At 42.0% G+C, this 19,863-nt stretch overlaps 1 protein-coding gene across 7 annotated transcripts in view; it reads right to left on the bottom strand.

Annotated features, from left to right (window-relative positions):
- The window catches only part of ST3GAL3 (ST3 beta-galactoside alpha-2,3-sialyltransferase 3), a 199,267-nt gene that overhangs the window by 162,916 nt on the left and 16,488 nt on the right, over positions 1 to 19,863 (bottom strand). For all 7 annotated transcript variants that reach the window (XM_045035686.1, XM_045035685.1, XM_045035688.1 and 4 more), the window contains exon 2: positions 9,942 to 10,086. In XM_045035686.1, the coding sequence (XP_044891621.1) occupies positions 9,942 to 10,056 (115 nt within the window). In that variant the 5' untranslated portion in view covers positions 10,057 to 10,086. The remainder of the gene's footprint in view (positions 1 to 9,941; positions 10,087 to 19,863) is intronic.

The following is a 19,863-nucleotide window of genomic DNA, read 5'->3' as shown; positions in this document are numbered from 1 at the left end:
AAGTTAATTTATCACTTTTTAATTTTATGGCTCATGTTTTTTGTTTCCTAAGAAATCTTTGTATTCCTGTTCTTTTAATTTACAAAAGTGGCATTGTGTTATTCTGTTTCACTTTTGACTTAAATTAGGTATTTTGGGGCGCCTGGGTGGCTCGGTCGGTTAAGTAAGTGTCCGACTTCGGCTCAGGTCATGATCTCGTGGTCCGTGAGTTCGAGCCCCACGTCGGGCTCTGTGCTGACAGCTCAGAGCCTGGAGCCTGTTTCAGATTCTGTGTCTCCCTCTCTCTCTGCCCCTCCCCTGTTCATGCTCTGTCTCTCTCTGTCTCAAAAATAAATAAACGTTAAAAAAAATTTAAAAAATTGTATTTAAAGTTCCATCCATGTTGTTTTGTGTATATTGGATCTGTTACTTCTAACGGCTGCAAATCATTTCATGATATAAATACCCTACTTTTTGCCTACTCACCCCCACCCCTAGGATGGAAATACATTCATCCTCCAACTCCCTGAGCACACATGTATGCTCTCTGGTATGTCTCTGGTAAGTGCCATGGAATGAATGAATGAATATATATTGAATATATATTGAACCTGTTTTTAAATTTAAAATACAGGTCTCTTAGGGGTGCCTGGGTGGCTTGGTTGGTTAAGCATCTGACTTCGGCTCAGGTCATGATCTCGCGATTCGTGGGTTCGAGCCCTGCATCGGGCTCTGTGCTGACAGCTCAGAGCCTGGAGCCTGCTTCTGATTGTGTCTCCCTCTCTCTCTGCCCCTCTAGCTCACACTCTGTGTGTGTGTGTGTGTGTGTGTGTGTGTGTGTCAAAAATAAATAAGCACTAAAAAACAGATTTAAAATACAGGTCTCCTATATCAGGACATACATCCTGCTTTGTTAACCATTCTGACAATTTCTGCCTTTAGCTGGCGTTTTAATCCATTCCCATTGAAATGTAATTGTTAACACAGTCAGGCTTAAGTCAACTGTCTTAAATTTGTTTTCCATTTCTCTCTTCTGTTTTTTTGCTCTTACATTGCTGTTTTCCTGCTTTTGGGGGCGGTTAACTATTTTTTAGTGCTTTTTATTTCTTCATTGGCCTCTCAGATAAATATGCCTCTTTGTGTTATTTTTTTTTCTAGTAGTTGTTCTACCAAGGAGTTCTGCTAAGGAATACACATCCTTAACTTATCAGAGTCTATTTAGAGCCAATATAATACCTCTTCACGTCTGACATTTCCTACCTCTTACTTTACTCTTTCCTCACTTTATACACAACATTCCTACTTCCCACTTCTTCTTTTCACAAATGTAATAACTTTATGACAGGTAAGGTTCCACTTATCTCCCCTCTCCCCATTTCTTGTGCAAGTTTTGTCATATCTTACCTTTACATATATTCTAAGCCTCATTCTACGGGGTTATTACTTTTGCTTTAAGCAATTAGTTGTCTTTTAAGCAAACGATGAGAAAAAAAGGAATGAGTCTTTTATATTTGCCCATTTACCATTTCCAGCAACCTTCGCTTTTCCCTATTGATCCAAATGTCCATCTGTTCTCACGTCCTGTTGGCCTGAAGGATATTCTTTAGTGTTTTTTCTGTAATGCAGCTTTGCTAGCAACAAACTCTCTTAACTGTTACCTGAAAAAATGTCTTCATTTCATCCTCATTTTTGAAGGATATTTCCAACAGATAAAGGATTCTGGGACGACAGGGGTTTGGTATTTCTCTTTCAGCACTTTGAAGATCTTTCATTGTGTGAACTCTACTGGTTCTGGTGAAAGGTCAGTGGGATTTCCTACTCCCATAGAGAACGTTTCTTTTTCTTTGTCTTCAAGATTTTCACTTTAGATTTCAGACGTTTAACTATCATATGCCTAAACTTTCCCAATATTTATCCTTTTTAGAGTTTGCTGAACTTCTTAGATCTGTAAGTCAACGTTTTTCACCAAATTTAGGAAGCTTTCAGCCATTATTTCTTAACATTTTTTTCTGTCCAACACTCATATATATTAGACAATTTTATACTGTCCCACAGGTCCCTGAGGCTTAGTTCATTTTTCCTCAATATTTTTTTTTCTGTGTTTCAGACTGGATAATTTCTATTGCACTCCCTTCAACTTCACTGACTTCTGTTATATTCAACTTACTGTGAAGTGAAATCTTCATTTTCTGTTCCTATACTTTTTAGTACTAGAATTTGTTTTTGGTTTTTTTATAGTTTTGATTTCTCTGCTGAGACTACTTATTGTTCACTGTATTTTTCTTTAATCCTTTAAATTATTTGTAATAGGAGCAGTTGGGTGGCTCAGTCAGTTAAGTGCCAGACTTTGGCTCAGGTCATGATCTTGCAGTTTGTGGGTTCAAGCCCCACACTGGGTTCTGCACCAATGGTACAGAGCCTGCTTAGAATACTCTCTATCTCGCTCACACTCTCTGCCCCTCCCCCACATGCATTCACACTCTCTCAAAATAAATAAGCTTAAAAAAAAAAAAAGAACAGCATTTATTTAAAAAAATAAAATAGGGGCAATGGGGTGGCTCAGTCGGTTGAGTGTCCAACTTCGGCTCAGGTCATGATCTCACAGCTTGTGAGTTCAAGCCCTATGTCGGGCTCTGTGCTGGCAGCTCAGAGCTTAGAGCCTGTTTCAGATTCTGTGTCTCCCTCTCTCTCTCTCTGTGTCTCCCTTGCTTGTGCTTGTCTCTCTCTCTCTCTCTCTCTCTCTCTCTCTCTCAAAAATAAACAAAGAAATGTTTAATAAAATAAAATAAATTATTTGTAATAGCTATTTTGCTATGTGAGTTCTCTCATCTACAGGCTTTGTTTTTTCTTTAATATGGGTCACTATTTCCTTCCTGTCTGTTTGTATGTCTACTAACTTTTTATTGAACACTGACCACTCTGGACGTTGCATGCAGAAACTATGAATACTGCTATCTTCCTCTGAAGAGTGCCAATTTCTATTTTATCAGGCAGTTCAATTACTGCCTGACCACCTTGAATTTGTAGAGGCAGGATTCGACGCTATGTTTAGTGTGGATCTGAGGAAAGTCCATGGTATTTTTGACTCTTCTCTAACTTGACAGGACCCAGCCTTGGTTGGGGCTTGGTTTTAGGTCTTGTTAGGGTGAGTCTTACTCTGGAGTGAGATCTTCATTCTTAAGGCATGAACTTTCTGGCATCTGGATGCCAGGGGTAGTAAAGCTCTAATGAGATTTCTCCACTCTGGTAGGGCTGCAACTTCAAAGTCCCTGACTCTTCAGCCACCCACAGACTGCTTGACCTCTACTCCTGTCCTGTACAGCTGTTACCTACGTAGTTAAATTCAGGTGGTTTTGCCCTGCACATACATAGCCCAGTCCACAGCTACCGACTCCTAGGAATTCCTCCCCCGGCCCAGCTTGTGTCTCTCAAAAATTCCCTACTCGGTGATGACCTGTCTCACGGACTCCAACCACTTCAGCTGCCCTACACCCTGGTCTCTGCCTCCTCAGCCAAGTGGAGGCACTATGGTCTGTTGAGATTCCAGCTCTCTGGGCAGGGCTGGGAAATTGCCCCCACAAAGAGAACTGCAGAGCTCACCTCATAAGTTTTCCTTTTCTTAGGCACTGAAATTTTATACTGCCTCCTGTCCACTGCTTGGCAAGAGTTGCTTCATTTATACTGTCCAGCTCTGTAACTATTTATAGAGAGACGACTAGCTTGATACCAGTTATGCCATTATCATAAGAAGCACAGTGTTACCCTAAGCCACAGGCTAGAAATACCAGCCTCCATTTCGTTTTTAAGATGGAAAACTAAGAGTGAATATAATTTCCTATGTCTATTAAGCTAAACTTAATCTACCCTTCTCCCGACATCAGATCCAAACTCCAAACTGCCAGATGGTATTCTCCATAGTAATCAGATCAATAATGCATATTTTATAATCTCTCCCGTTATGATCTTTTGTAAAATATAGGCAAGAACACAGAGGGAATTGCAATATTGATAAATATGGTAATATGAATTTTTAAAGGTCCCATAAGAAATTAATCCTACTCCTCCAAAATATCCACTTTAACTTATGAAATACACATAGATAAAAATTAAAATAATAAAATATGTAAAGTTTCCATGAAAGGGAGCATGGGAATCAGGTCTATCGATAAGAGGCAACAACCCAACTCTCCTATAAGACCTGACCTGAATAAAGCATCAGAGCCAAGAGAAATATCAGTATTTTGTCTCCATTTTGGAGATGAAGAAACTAAAACTAAAGTACATCTAACTCACTCCAAGACTGTGTTCACTTGTTCATTAAGTTAAACATATGTACATATATATTTTTATCATCTTACATGTGTGTGTGTATAAACATGCACACACATACATAAAATATGATAAGTCTACAGTACTTTACTAAGAGTATTTTTTTAGAGCAGTTAGGTTCACAGCAAATTCAAGGGAAAGTACAAATATTTCCTATTATACCTCCTGCCCCCACACATGTATATCCTCCCCCATTATCAATATCCCTCACCAGAGTGGTACACTTTTAAAACTGATGAACCTATCCTGATACATCATAATTACCTAAAGTCCATAGTCTACACAAGGGTTTATGCCTGGTGTTGCACAGCCTCTGTGTTTGGACAAAAGTACAAAAACATATTTATCATGATATCTTATAGATTCACCACCCTAAAAATCCTCTATGCCCTGCTTATACCTACCTCTCCCCACTTCCAACCTTGGCAACCACTAATCTTTTTATTATCGCCATAGTTTTGCCTTTTCCAGAATATCATATAGTTGGAATCATACAGTGTGTAGCATTTTCAGATTGGCTTCCTTCACTTAGAAATATGCATTTAAGGCTCCCCCATGTCTATCATGACTTGATAGTTCACTTATGTTTAGCGATTGACAATATTCCATTGTCTGGATCTACCCCAGTTTCTCCATTCAACTATTAAAGGACATCTTGGTTGCTTCCAACTTTTGGCCATTATGATGAATATAGCTGCTATAAACATCTGTGTGCAGGGTTTTTTGTGGACAAAAAAACAACCAACTCCTTTGGGTAAATACCAAGGAATGTGACTGCTAGATCACAGAATAAGAATGTGTTTAGTATTATAAGAAACTGCCAAACTGTCTTCCAAAGTGTCTGTACCATCTTGCGTTCCCACCAGCAATGAATGAGGGTTCCTGTTGCTCCACATCCTCGCCAGCATTTGATGTTGTCAGTGTTCTGGGACTTTGACCATTCTAATAGGTACATAGTGGTATCTCAACGTTGTTTTAGTTTGTATATCCCTGATGATATATGATGTCTTTTCATCATTTCCCATCTGTATCCCTTCCGTGGGGAATTCTTTGCCCTCAAGGATGGAACTGGATATTTCCTTTCTCCCACGTGGAAGGCTAGAGATGACTGGAGTTGGATACTTCCCTTTCCCCAGGTCAGTTAGGCTCTGATACTACTCCAACAGGCTGGGCTCTGGGTAACTAGTTTCCCTTGAGGGCAGGTCTCGTTAAGAAGAAAAAACTGTCCTGGCATATTTCAAAACGGTTCCTTTCTTCTCATGTGCCAGATGCATGGGAAGATCTTTCCCCAATATCTCCTGTGAGAATCTGGCTGAGCCCCTGGAAATAAATCTCACAATACTGTGGGGGCCCCCTGTGACTGGCTCCTCCTAGAGTTTTTGATTCTCGGACTTGTCCAGAGCCTCCAGCAATTCATCTATTATAATTCAGGTTTTCCTATTCTGGCACTGCTTCCCGTGACAGTTTTTGCATGCCACTCCCTGTACTCACCTGTCTCCAATCTCAGAGGCAGCAGTCTGCCCTGTGTCCTCCCCTCTCTTATGGATCCAAAAAGAATTACTGGTTTTTCTGTCTGCTCAGGTTTTTAGGTGTTGTGAGGACAGAGTGGTAACTTCCAAGCTCCTTAACATGAGAAACCAAAAACTGCAAGCTACAGAACTTTTAAAAACAAGTTGATAATGAGACCAATCTTATACTTAAAGCCTTTCAGGTTAAGCACTTGACCCAGGCCCTGGCAAGTTGACCAAGCCTTGGCCACACACGGCTGGCTCTAGGCTGCTCAAAACAAAGCAGTGTGCACCCTGCCACAATATGTCTTGGGACTGATGAAATCATAAGATTTTCTGTCTAGAAGGGATTCTATGCCCTAACATGGCATTTCGTACACACATCTCTTTTAGAACACAACATATAAGGGGCACCTGGGTGGCTCAGTCAGTTAAGTGTCCGACTTCAGCTCAAGTCATCTCACAGTTCATGGGTTCGAGGCCTGCATTGGGCTGACTGCTGTCGGCAGAGAGCCTGCTTCAGATTCTCTGTCTCCCTCTCTCTCTCCGCCCCTCCCCTGCTTGCGCGCTCTCTTTCAAAAATAAATAAACTATTTTTTAAAAATAGAGCTGTTATTGTGTCAATAGGCTGAGACCATGAAGGTCTATGTTCATCTTATATCCACTTTACACAGAATAGTACATGGGCCAAAATAGGAATATACTGCTTACTGAATGCATAATTTAATAATAAAAATCCCTAGATTCCCCCCACCACCATGAAGGAATTCCAATAGATAACCTTGGTAAGTCATAAAAAAGTGTAAAAATTAAGGAAAAATAATGCTAAAGACATTTATTGTTCAAACTTGGAAATACCCCCCGGATGAAAGACATACAAACTCTTATTGAGCCTCTTTGAAGCCTCAGCTCCTGCATCTGTAAGAGAGGATAATAATAATCAATCTAAACTATGAGGATCAGGGGCACTTGGGTGGCTCAGTCAGTTGAGCGTCTGACTCTTGATTTTGGCTCAGGTCACAGGACTGAGCCCCACATCAGGCACCACACTGAGCATGGAGCCTGCTTAAGATTGTCTCTCTCTTTCTCTGTCTCTGTCTCTGTCTCTGTCTTTCCATCTCTCTCTCTCTCCCTCAGCCCCTCTGCCCTGCTCATGCTCTCTCCCTGTCTCTAAACAAAAGAAATCAGTGTGCCTGGGTGGCTGAGTCAGTTAAGTGTCCGACTTTGTCTCGGGTCATGATACGATGGTTCACAAACTGGAGCCCCGCATCAGGCTGTCTACTGTCAGCACAGAGCCTTCTTCGGATCCTCTGTCCCCCTGTCTCTCTGCCCCTCCCCTGTTCATTTTCTCTCAAAAATAAACATTAAAAAATAATAGTAATAAATTTAATTAAAAAAAACTTTTAATGTTTGTTTATTTTGAGAGAGAGAGCATGCAACCAGGGAAGGGGCAGAGAGAGGGAGAGAGCAGGCTCAACATAGGGCTCAATCTCACAAACCATGAGATCGTGACCTGAGCCAAAATTGAGAGTCAGAAACTTAACCGACTCAGCCAGCCAGGAGCCCCCCACAAAAAAAATCTTAATAAACTATGAGGTTCAAATACATTATGAATACAAAGTTCCCATCACAGCACATAGACACTCAATAAATTACTATTTTCATTTTATTATTATTAGCAGCAGCAGTAAATTTCACTACACAATGGCCATCTCCTAGAGGAGGCTCAATAAACTGACTTTTGTTTATTGAGTAAAAGACACTTCTCCGCCTTGGTCAGCCATCAGAGTTGGTCATATTACCCTGCTCTCTGATGTTACAGTACAGAAAACAATATGCTACAGTAAGACGGTCTAAAACGACCTATTCAAAGTCAAGTATCTAAAAGGCCTGAGTGTCAGAAGAACAAAAAGATGCAAATAGTGGTTAGTCAGCTGATAATTCACTCCAAGGAAAGCAGACAGCTATTAATAAACTACTGAAGCCTACAGCGCTGGCTCGTGAACACACAGCACCGTGCCACCTCCAAGCCAATAAACTGCTCGCTCGTTTGGAGAACTTCCTTTCTTTCCCTTCCCCTTACTTCCCTTCCTTCTTTCTTCTCCGCCTCCGTCCTGACACTCTCTGCTATTTCTTCTCTGAGTCCCTCTCCTCTCTTTTTACCAATGAGAATACAGAATTCAATCCTATCCTTAGTCTTAGTATTTATTATACTTTTCAATAAAATAAGGAACATGGGTTTTAAAGACAAACCAGGATTCAGTTCCGGTTCTAATAATTAGCTGTGTAACATTTAATTAAGTCCTTGTTTGCTCAGCTGGAAAACAGGGATAACAGCATCTCCACATGGTTACAGTGAGAAGTAAATTTATTTTACTTTAATTTAACTTCATATAATTTAATATAATTAATAAGTTGTGTAGCCTAACACCTGGCATATGATAGGTCTTCCATAAAGTTAATGTCCTTCTCAACTTCTCTACGAAAATATTATCTAATTCTTAGTTATGTTGTCTACAGGTCAACAGTTCTCAACAGAAAAGGAGACCACCATTCCTTGAACATATTCCTATTTTATGGATACAGATGAAATCTATCCATGATGGATATAGAGAATGCCTTTGACTACAGAATTTTGCACTGCACTGATGCAAACACTTGATTCTGGGTAGTCTTCTTGTTTTAAAAAATAAGTTGGGACAGAAAAATTTAAATAAACTCTGGAAAGACAAAGTAATTAGTGAAAATTATAAGCTAAGCGTTTAAGAGGCACTGAAACACTTCACGTAAAACAAGAAGTTAAAGAGGTAACACGACATTTTAAAAATTGGGTTGAGGAGCGCCTGGGTGGCTCAGTCGGTTGGGTGTCGACTTCGGCTTAGGTCATGATCTTATGGTTCACAAATTCGGGCCCTGCATCAGGCTCTGTGCTGACAGCTCGGAGCCTCGAGTCTGCTTCAGATTCTGTGTCTTCCTTTCTCTCTGCCCCTCCCCTGCTCACACTCTGTTGCTCTCTCTCTCTCAAAACTAAATAAACATTAAAAAAAATTTTTTTTTAGTTGGCTTGAAACTGCTTCAGGAGTTTGGGCCATGTAAGAAATAAATGAATTACTTCATAGGAATGGTTCCGCTATCAAGGTCTCAATACAATAATAGTAGGCCAATGCCACTTGCCTCTTCCCACTCATTTTAACCTCAGACCCAGAGACTGACTCGACTCTCGAGTGAATTCTACACTGGTAGCCAGTCAATGTTTGTAAAAACAAAACTATTTCAGGGAAGTCACATTCACCAGGAATCAGGACCAGACTACCCAGTGTTTCCTGCACCGAGCTCAGCCAGCCATCAGACAAACAGAACCAAAAGGAAAACTACATATGGTCACTGTGTGATACTTCGGGCAACATCCAAGAAGAGAATGTGCACCTGCTGGTGACGCCCAACGCGAGCCCTTTGACCACAAGCCTCAAAACACCACAGCACAGGCCATACTGCATGAGTCGAAACCAAGTCAGAGGGGTACAGAGAACTATGCGGCAAACACTGTGTAACATAGGAGGCCAGGAGTACAAGCCGGAGAAAGGGATTAGGAGGTACTGGGGAGGGTGTGGGGAGGGGAGCCATTATTCTATTCAGGTACAAGTTCAGTGCCAGCAAGGACAAAATAACTAGGTAGACAAAATTTCTTCAGGGAACATAAAACAAAGACAGTATTAAATTGAAAACTGCAAATTCAAAGAAAAGGTAAAGGTGAACGTTTTCAGGACAGAAGAAAACCAGCTGTGACACGGAGCCCCGAGGCAACGAATACAAATGGGGGAGGCAACGCACTTTAGTAATTAAAAAGCACGGCATTCAGAAACCAGAAGTACTGGAAGAGTTTGGGCTTTTATTGCAGAATAGCATGTTTTTACGGAGATCATAAGAGGATATGCCATGGCATGCAGTTTTTGAAAAACATCAAAGATCTCAACCTACAGCCACAAAAATGGGAGGCAATTTCTGAGCCTGAGTCCCAGGAGCGTGCGGTCTCCTCTCACTGCCTGTCTCCGAAGGGTGTGAGGGCACTGCAGCCCAGCGAACACCCCACGTTCCCTGGGGGCAGGCTGGGGTGACCATACTTACTGGGGTCCTCCCACTGGAGTAAATGCAGCTTCCACGCAGAGTAATACAAAAATCCCAGTACCAGAAAAAGGCAGAGGGCTAGCAGCAGATTGCGCACAAATACCAAGAGTCCCATCTTCACATGGTTTACAATTTCCTACATGACCTAAAAGGAAAAAAAAAAAAAAAATCAAAAAAATAATTCAGGTCTTAAAGGATAAAGCAATCATCTTGTTGATATACTCTATCTTAAAATAAGTATTTACAGGAGAATTTCCAAACGAAGAACCACCTGGAGTTACCACTGAGTTCCTGACCTAGCAATCCTCCAAGCTGCCCATCCTGGCCTTGAGACACAGCTCCACCAGTCACTCAGCATCCAAAGCCAGAACTCAGCAATTGTCCCTGCGTTCCTCCTCTCCCTCCTTCCCAGCATCCAATCAATGACCAAATTGTGGCGATTCCAACCTCCCACATAAGTCTTGAGTCATGCCCCTTCCCCCCATCACTACCCTAGTCCACACCACCGCTGCATTCCCACAGACAGTTCCCCGCCTCCGAGTGCGCTCTCCTGGATCCATTCTCACATGGAGGTAGGACTGGTCCGTTATTCTGACGCCACTCTCCTGCTTCAACCCCGCTGAGTTAGCGTTCCACCGACGTGTAACGAAGTACCGCAAACCCGGCAGCTCCAAGCAACACAAATGTGTTGTCTCAGAGTTCCGGGTGCCCAACGTCCCGGTACACTGTGTCTCAACAGGGTCCTCTGCACAGGGTGTCACAGGGCCAAAACCAAGGAGTCGGTCGGTAGGGCTGTGCTCCTTTCTACAGACACCGAGACGGATCTGCTTCCGAGCTCATTCCAGCTATGGGCTGAACACAGTTCCCAGCAGCTGTAGGGCTGATGTCCCCATCTCCTGGCCGGATATCAGTCTCTGCTCCACGCGGCCCCCTTCAGCCACGCTGGGTTAGGTCCCTCTCACTCTGAATCTCTCCAACTTCCCCTTCTACCACATCTTGCTTCTGTGCCCAGCCAGAGAAACTTCTTTGCTTCTCAGGCTCATATGATTAGGTCGGGTCCACTTGAAGAATCCGGGATAATCTCCCTGTTTTAAGGCCTGTAGTCTTTAAAAAAAATTTTTTTTTTAATGTTTCTTTATTTTTGAGAAAGAGAGAGACACAGCATGAGCAGGGGAGGAATAGAGAGAGAGGGAGCCACAGAATCCAAAGCAGGCTCAAGGCTCTGGGCTGTCAGCACAGAGCCCGACGTGGGGCTCAAACTCACGAACCGTGAGATCATGACCTGAGCTGAAGTCGGATGCTTAACTGACTGAGCCACCCAGGCTCTCCAAGGTCTGCAGTCTTAATTGCATTTGCAAAGTCCCTTCTGCCACATGAGGGAACATATTTATGGATACCAGGGATTCAGATGTAGACATCTTTGGGGGGCCATTCTGCCTAACACATCTTTCATTAAATTCTCAATTCCTTTGGAATAAAGGAATTGCTCCTTAGAGTTTAGCAGTTTCTGACTGTACCCCTATTTACTCTCCAACCCATCTCTTGCACTTCCCAACCCTGTCTGTGTCCTTTGCCTTTCTTCTTCCAACTCACTGAACGCAGCCTTGTTTCTTTCCTCAAGGCCTGCCTGGAACATTCTCTGATGATCAGCATTCTCTGATGCTCACCTTAAATGTAACATCAACCGGGAAGACTTCCTAGGATCACCACCCCCTACCCCACTAAGATATCTTGGCCATGAAATAACATATGAGAAAGAAATTATGTATAAACACTATATATAAAGTGATTAAAAAGTTATCAACTACAGATTATATAACTGTCCACCTAGAAAAGCCCAGAATCAACTGAAAAAATCATCAGAACAAATAAGTAGGTGATAAGATTAATTTACAAAACTCAACAGCTTTTTTTTTTTTTAAGTTTTAATTTAAGTAATCTCTACACTCCACATGGGGCTCGAACTCACAACCCTGAGATTGAGTCACGTGCTCTTTCAACTGAGCCAGCCAGGCACCCCACAAAAATCTTCTTAAAAACTATACCACAATAACTGATGAGAAGATGTAAGAGGAAGAATTCCATTCACAACGGCAATAAAACCTATAATATATCTAAAAATAAACTTAGGAGGAAATGGGCAAGATTTTCACCAAAGGGCATAAAAGATCTGAATAAATAAAGAAAACATACCAGGCTCCTAAGTGAGAAGTTTCGATATTGGAAATATGTCAGTTCTCTATAAATTCGGTCTGACTCCAGCCAAGATCCATGTTTGTTTGTTTGTTTTAACTTAAATCTGAAGTCAATCCAAAGACTTCGTGCCCAAGAAGAGCCAAGAAATTTTTTTTCATGAAAAATAATGAGGATTTGCCTTACCAGATATCAAAACAACTCAAAAAACTAAAAATAAATAAAATAAAAATACAAACAAAAAAAAACAACTCAGGGCGCCTGGGTGGCTCAGTCGGTTGAGCGGCCGACTTCAGCTCAGGTCACGATCTCGCGGTCCGTGAGTTCGAGCCCCGCGTCAGGCTCTGGGCTGATGGCTCAGAGCCTGGAGCCTGCTTCCGATTCCATGTCTCCCTCTCTCTCTGCCCCTCCCCCGTTCATGCTCTGTCTCTCTCTGTCTCAAAAATAAATAAAACGTTAAAAAAAATTAAAAAAAAAAAACAAAAAAACAACTCAAAGCTGTAATTCTTAAGATAGATGAGTACTGGCACAGGAAAAGACAAACAGATCAATAGAACAGAGTCTACAAATGAGCTTTCTTAGTAGAGATAGATAAATAGAGATATACACACATACATACATGTATAAATGATTTTACTTTATCTACATGTTAATTTATTCTATGATAAGGATATAAATCTTATAAAGAAAAAAAAACATGAGAGGATACATAGCTAACTGTTGATGGGGTTACCTCCAGGAAATAGGATGCAATGTTAGGAAGTACTTTTTCCTTTATATATTTCTAAGTTAAGTTTATTTGTTGTAAGTCACAAGTATTACCTCTATAATTTTTTAACATTAAAAAAACCAAACACCACACTGTAGAAATGTAAAATGGCAGACTCTTTCAAAAGCAATGGGGAAGTAAGTGGCTACTGAAATTTACAACATTCGTGCACCCTGGCCCAGCATTTCTATTTCTGTGACTTCTTCCTAAAGGAACATTCCAACAAATACTTTACAAAATAGGTACATAAATGTTCATTAGCAACACTCATTATAAGAACAAAATACTAGAAAAAAAATTCAAATGTCCATCAACAGGGAACCAAACAAATAATGGTGCATCTACACAATGACATCTATATCAGCTGGGGTCTTGGCAGGAAACAGATGGCACATGGCAGAGAATGAACCGAAGGAAATTAATGACAGGATTTTTTATAGCTGTGTGAGTAGAGTGAAAGGAACCAACCACGGGTGGTGAAGCATCCAGGGACTATCAACAGTAGGAAGCTACTCTTGCCCTCAAGGTGAAAGAGCAGGAGACAAAGGGTATCATTGGAAAAGAGAGGCCAGCCATCAGGAAGATCACTACCAAGGGCACAGCGGCTCCAGGAGCCCCAGTAAGGGGTGGGAGGGGATAAGAAATGCTCTGACTTCTCCCACCACTCACCCTCTGATCCCTGTCCATGTCTTTTATCAGCTGATTCCAAGCCAGAGGGCAACAAAGCCCAGATGATGCTGTTCTTAGATGTCAGTCACCAGCACAGAGGATACAAGGTGGGTGATGGATTGATGAGGGCAAGAGAATGACATGTATAGTATACGATGTACCCATTACACAGAATGAGGCACAGCCGTACGTCCTCACATAGGCAAAACGTCTAGTATATACTGCTAAGTGGAAAAAAATCTAGTTGTAGAGTTGTAATATAAATGTATGGCCCATATGCTGGTGGTAACAAACAAGGACGACACTGATATTGAAAATTAAGGTTACGTGTTAAGCACATACTTACAAGAATAGGCACCAAACTGAAAAGTGGGTTTGGAGGGTTGTTTTCTTTTCACAATCTGTTTATTTGTATATTTATGTTTAATTTTAATTTTTATATTTATGCAAATAACAAATGTACAAAGGGGTGCTTGGGTGGCTCAGTTGGTTGAGCGTCTGACTTCAGCTCAGGTCATGATCTCGCGGTCTGTGGGTTCGAGCCCCACGTCGGGCTCTGTGCTGACAGCGCAGAGCCTGGAGCCTGCTTCAGATTCTGTCTCCCTCTCTCTCTGCCCCTCCCCGCTCATGCTCTGTCACTCTCTCTGTCAAAAATAAACAAACATTAAAAAAAATATAACAAATGTACAAAGTTTTCACATTGAAACAGGAATTAGAGACTTGCAATTCCAGCAGCACAAAGGCCTGTATCCCATCCAGGGCTCTCGTTAAAAACAACAACAAATTTAAGGGGTAAGCAGCCTGCCTACAAAGGCAGGTGGCTGTTGGAAAGCTGCTCCTTCCAGGGACGCCTGGGTGGCTCAGTCGGTCAAGCGTCCAACTTCGGCTCAGGTCAGGATTTCACAGTTCATGAGTTCGAGCTCCTCGTTGGGCTCTGTGCTGACAGCTCAGAGCCTGGAGCCTGCTTCGGATTCTGTGTCTCCCTCTATCTCTGCTCCTGCCCCACTCGCACTCTGTCTCTCTCTCTCTCTAACATAAACGTTAAAAAAGAACTAAAAACAAAACAAAACAAGCCTTGCCTTTCAGAAGGCGGCCGTACCTTCCCCTGCTTTCTGTCCTGAATGCAGATGTGATGCCTGAACATACATACAGTCTTCAAACCTGAGGCTCCAGCAGACACAGGGCCATCAGTCAGTCAACAGATTTACCTGTCTGTTCAGCAAATATGACAGCGAGAAGGCTGAACTAATCACCTATTTCACTTCTACCTCCTCTTCCATTAAGGAAAAGGAACTTCAAATGAAGATGTAGAACAAACACCCAAACACCCAAAGAGGAAACTGGTTTCCTAAAGTGGATGACATCCAAAGAAACAAATAAAATAAGCGCTTAAAATACGCCAAAACCTCCAAGATGGAAAAATAACAGCACCTCAAAATTCTGAGACAAAATTTCAAACTCACAGCTAGGACAAAAGCTTGAGGGTGTTGGGGGAAACCGGTCCTCTCACACACTGTGTGGTGGTGGGAAGGATGGGGCCATGTCTAACGAAATTACATGCTTTGCCCTTTACCCCAGTAATCTCACATTTAAGAAACTACCCAAAGACACACTGACAAAAATTCACAATTCACGCACATGGCTATTTACCGCAGCACTATTTGTAATGTAAGAGAGTAAGTCCTTTGGTCGGAACTGAATAAACTACGGTATGTCCACTAAAATGGAGGATTATGCAGCCATGAAAAGGAATGAGCTCCCTCCCTGTCTGTCTTTCTGAATAATTTAATCTAAAAGCCATTAAGCTTCAGGTGCCAATCAGGGTAGGCATGGACTGGAGTGAAGAGAGGTGTGGGGCATCCAGCCATCGTGAGGGGGTCTCGGGGTGTGGCAACAGGCAATGCTGGGATTAACCAAATAAGTAAGTACACTGACGCTAGCTAACAGGAGCCAGATTTCTCCATGGTGGGGAAGGGAATTGCAAACAGGAAAAGGGAAAAACTAGAATAAATGTTGGGGGTTGTACTGAAATTGAAAGGTTTGGTGTAAATGGATGGTTTTTGATATATAAAGATATGAACTATAAAAACAAATATAGATGTGGGCAGTGTGTGTGCCTTTGTGTGATACATGCATATATGTATCACATGTATCACATCACAGAGCATGACCTAGCTCTGGTCACTGGAAAGAGCCTGGCAGCTGTCATGTCCCAATTACAAAGAGCACGTCTAGCAGCTAGACCTTGGTTTCTAAATACCATTCTTCCCTGACAGGAACCAGGGATCCCTGGAAGCATGGCTGACTGCAGGGCTGAGGCAAAGAAGGCACAAACAAGATAAGCCTGGATCCTTTGCGGTGCCTCGGAGCAGGTAAAGGCTCAAGGAGTGAGGCCGTATCGGACGTAAAATGAAGCCAGCTTGTGGGGCTCCTAATGGTCAGCTCTGGAGCAGTTCAGATCAATAATAAAAGATCATAACCCATTAAACAAGAGCCTAATAAATGAGGAGAGGAGAAAGTGCTCCCTTAGATCAGAATACCAACTAATGAATGTAGAAGGAATAACGTAATTAGAAAGTCACCATTTGTTATAGCGGCACTATCAACAACAGCCATAGTATGGAAAGAGCCCAAATGTCCATCGATGGATGAATGCATAAAGAAGATGTGGTATACACACACACACACACACACATATATATGTATGTATACACACACACACACACACACACACACATGCACACACACACACTGGAGTATTACTTGGCAATCAAAAAGAATGAAATCTTGCCATTTGCAACTACATGGATGGAACTAGAGGGTATTATGCTAAGTGAAATTAGTCAGAGAAAGACAAATATCATATGACTTCACTCATATGAGGACTTTAAGAGACAAAACAGATGAACATAAGGGAAGAGAGGCAAAAATCATATAAAAACAGGGTGGGTGATAAAACAGAAGAGACTCTTAAACATGGAGAACAAACAGAGAGTTACTGGAGGGGGTGTGGGAGCGGGAATGGGCCAAATGGGTAAGGGGCATTACAGAATCTACTCCTGAAATCACGGTTGCACTATATGCTAGCTAACTTGAAAGTAAATTTTAAAAATAAATTAAATTTAAAAAAAAGAAAGTCACCATTTGGTAACCATTTCAGCAATAATTCAGCTAAGAAACAACAAAGGATGCTAAAATTAATGGGTAGAATTTTGAGAAATGGGGTATTCTACAGTCTTCAAGTTTCTGCCCATAAGATACTTCTTATAATTAGAGGGGAAAAGTGTAACCTTACAATGGAGAAATCTGATAGACGACACAATAAATGAGCTAAACGCTATATGGGAATTCTTGGCAGTATTTTTGCAACTCTTTTGTAATTATTTCAAATTATTACAAAAGAAAAAAATTAAACCAGTCCTCAAATGAATGTTCAAATACACATCCAAGTGAGAGATTTTGCAGCCACTTAAGATGTAATTTATGGGGGGGCGGGGGAAGATGTAATTTATGAAAAAATTATAGTGACATGGGGAAGTGCTTATGATATAGTAGTGAATGAAAAAAAGACACAGGTATCATGTACCCAGCCATGAAAAAGAAAAGAAAAAGACTAGAGTAAAACATAAAAATAACACTAGATTAATAGCGAGAACTGTTCAGGCTGCAGGAGCTCACCTGGCCTCCCTGTACAGCCACAAAAAAAGCATGCAGGTAAAGAATTGCCATAAGGTCGCTTCAGCACGTAGAGTGGAGCAGCAATCAGACTCATCCTCTTCCCGTGTATTCACCTTGGAGAAGGAGGTGTCTCGCTTCTGCCCAAAGCTAGCGCAACAAACACTAAGTGCCAGGAATTATGCAAAGCCCAGGAGACACGAAGACAATCAAACGCATACTCTGCTCTAGAGGGTCACTAAGTTCACCACTGACCTCTTAACTGTCAAACCCAATGGACACTACTGTCCTCTCGGGCCTTGACCTTCCTGCAGCCTCTGAAACTGGGAGAGGCAGTACAGCATGGTGGTAGGTCCTTTCTCTGCCTTCTTTGCCTACCAATGCCAGTTCATCTTTTAGGTCTCTAAGTCAGAGCAGACTTGGGTCTTACCTCTCTCAGGAAGCTTTCCTTAATGCCCTATACTATGGCTATGTCTGCTCCCATAACATCCCATGCTTACCTATATCACAGCATTTATAAAACATCTTGCCTATTCTTCTGTCTCTGCAAAGAATCAGCATATAATTTGAAAGCAGAATCTATAACTTAGGTCTGTGAATCACCTGCATCTAACAGCACAGCACCTAGTACAGAGCAACACTCAAGAAGTGTTTGTTTAGGGGCCCCTGGGTGGCTCAGATGGCTGAGTGTCTGACTCTTGATTTCAGCTCAGGTCACGATCCCAGAGTCGTGAGATCAAGCCACGCTGAGCGTGGAGCCTGCTTAAAATTCTCATTCTCTCTCTCCCTTTGCCCCTCTTCTCCCCGGCTTGCTGGCTCTCTCTCTAAAAGAAAAAAGAAAAATTTTCTGAAGTATTTGTTTAAGAAATAAACCGATATATGTCTAATTATGTGCACCAACTCAAGACACGATATAAGCTGTACACATTCCAAAACATAATATATCCTGAAGCTATGATTTGTGTGCAATTCATATATAGGCATAGCAATTTTGAAAGAGGAGAGGAGCTTGGGGTACTACGTGAGGCCGTCTTAACATTTTCATTCTGCAGATATCCCCAAGACAATTTTGTTCCACATCTATGATTTAATTTGCCATCATTATGCTGACCATCCCGAACTTTACCTTCTAGGTAACTGCTTCTGAGTTCCACATCCACGCAACGTCCTGCTCTACAGCATCATCTAGGTGTTTCACAGATGCCCCACATTTCCTCCTTCTCCTCTGTTCACTATCTCAGGTGAAAGGCAACATCTTCACAGGTGCTTCTGTCAGAAACCTGGAAATCATCCTTGACACCACCCTCCTTCCCACTCCCACCTCCACATATAATCAATCACTGAGTCCTATGAGTTTCACCTGTGAAATCCTTCTTGCATCCATCCACCCCTCCACCTTCACTACCACCATCCTATTTCAAGTCGCTATAATCTTTGGCTTGGACTCCTACTACAGCCCCCTGGTAAGCCTCCATTACCCATTCTTGGTCTTCGCCGACTCATTCCCCACAGAGCAGCCAATGTGAATTTATCTCATTCCCAAGCTTAGACTTTGCAAATGTCCCACTGTCCTTAGGGTAAGGTCCCAGATTCCTTCACAAGCCATGTAAGGCTCTGCATCATCTGGTCCCTGCCCACCGCTTCCCACGTCTCCTGCCATCCCCTACACCTCACCTCGATGAGTCTGCAACACTGACCGTCTTTCAGTGTTTTCCACTCCCCATGCTCTCTCCCAAGGTCAGGCTGACACTGTCCCGACACTTATGCTTCATCTCACCAATTCCCACTCAGACTTAAAGGTTAATTCCACAGAGAAAGCCTTACCTGTCTCCACACTTCAGGTCTCCCTGTTCTAAATTCCCACAGCGGCTGCTTACCCTCTTATGAGCATTTACAGCAATAATTTAACATTCGTACTCTGGCTAATTCAGGCAGGGAACGTGTCTGTTTGGTTCACCGTTGTATCCTTGGTAGTGACTCAAAAATCTACCTGCTCACTGACTGAATATTTAGTCAGAGTGTGCTCAAAACAAGGTACAGGGGCGCACCTGGGTGGCTCAGTTGGTTGAGCGTCCAACTGCAGCTCAGGTCATGATCTCATGGTTTGTGAGTTCGAGCCCCGCATCAGGCTCTGTGCTGACAGCTCAGAGGCTGGAGTCTACTCCAGATCCTGTGTCTCCCTCTCTCTCTGCCCCTCCCCCGCTCACACTCTGTCTCTCTCTTTCTCTCAAAATAAATAAAAACATTTTAAAAAGGTACAAAAGGCATATAATGTTAGGTTATTTTAATTTAGCCATGAAAATAAAATTATATTAAACATATGAACTCATTGAAACAAACTGTATCAAACTCCTATAACTTCTAAAACATCCTACAATATGGTTATTTTCTGAACTATACCTAGCAAGAACTTTTAGTCTAAAATGTCAGAATTTTGCTGACCTTCAAATATCAGTCCCTATTGGATATAAACTCAAGTATGACAAAAGCATGCAGAGCAAAAACCAAAGTATTTCCTGAGCATGTCTCCTATGAATATTTTCAAGGCAAGCTAATTAGAAGTTATTATATACTGTACTATTTATTATCCAGCTTCCCAAAAAATTACTGAAAAGC

The sequence above is a fragment of the Felis catus genome, chromosome C1 (assembly GCF_018350175.1).
Source record: "Felis catus isolate Fca126 chromosome C1, F.catus_Fca126_mat1.0, whole genome shotgun sequence".
Taxonomy (NCBI): Eukaryota; Metazoa; Chordata; class Mammalia; order Carnivora; family Felidae; genus Felis; species Felis catus.
The sequence above is the reverse complement of the archived record's forward strand: the minus strand, read 5'-3'. Positions and strand labels throughout refer to the sequence as shown.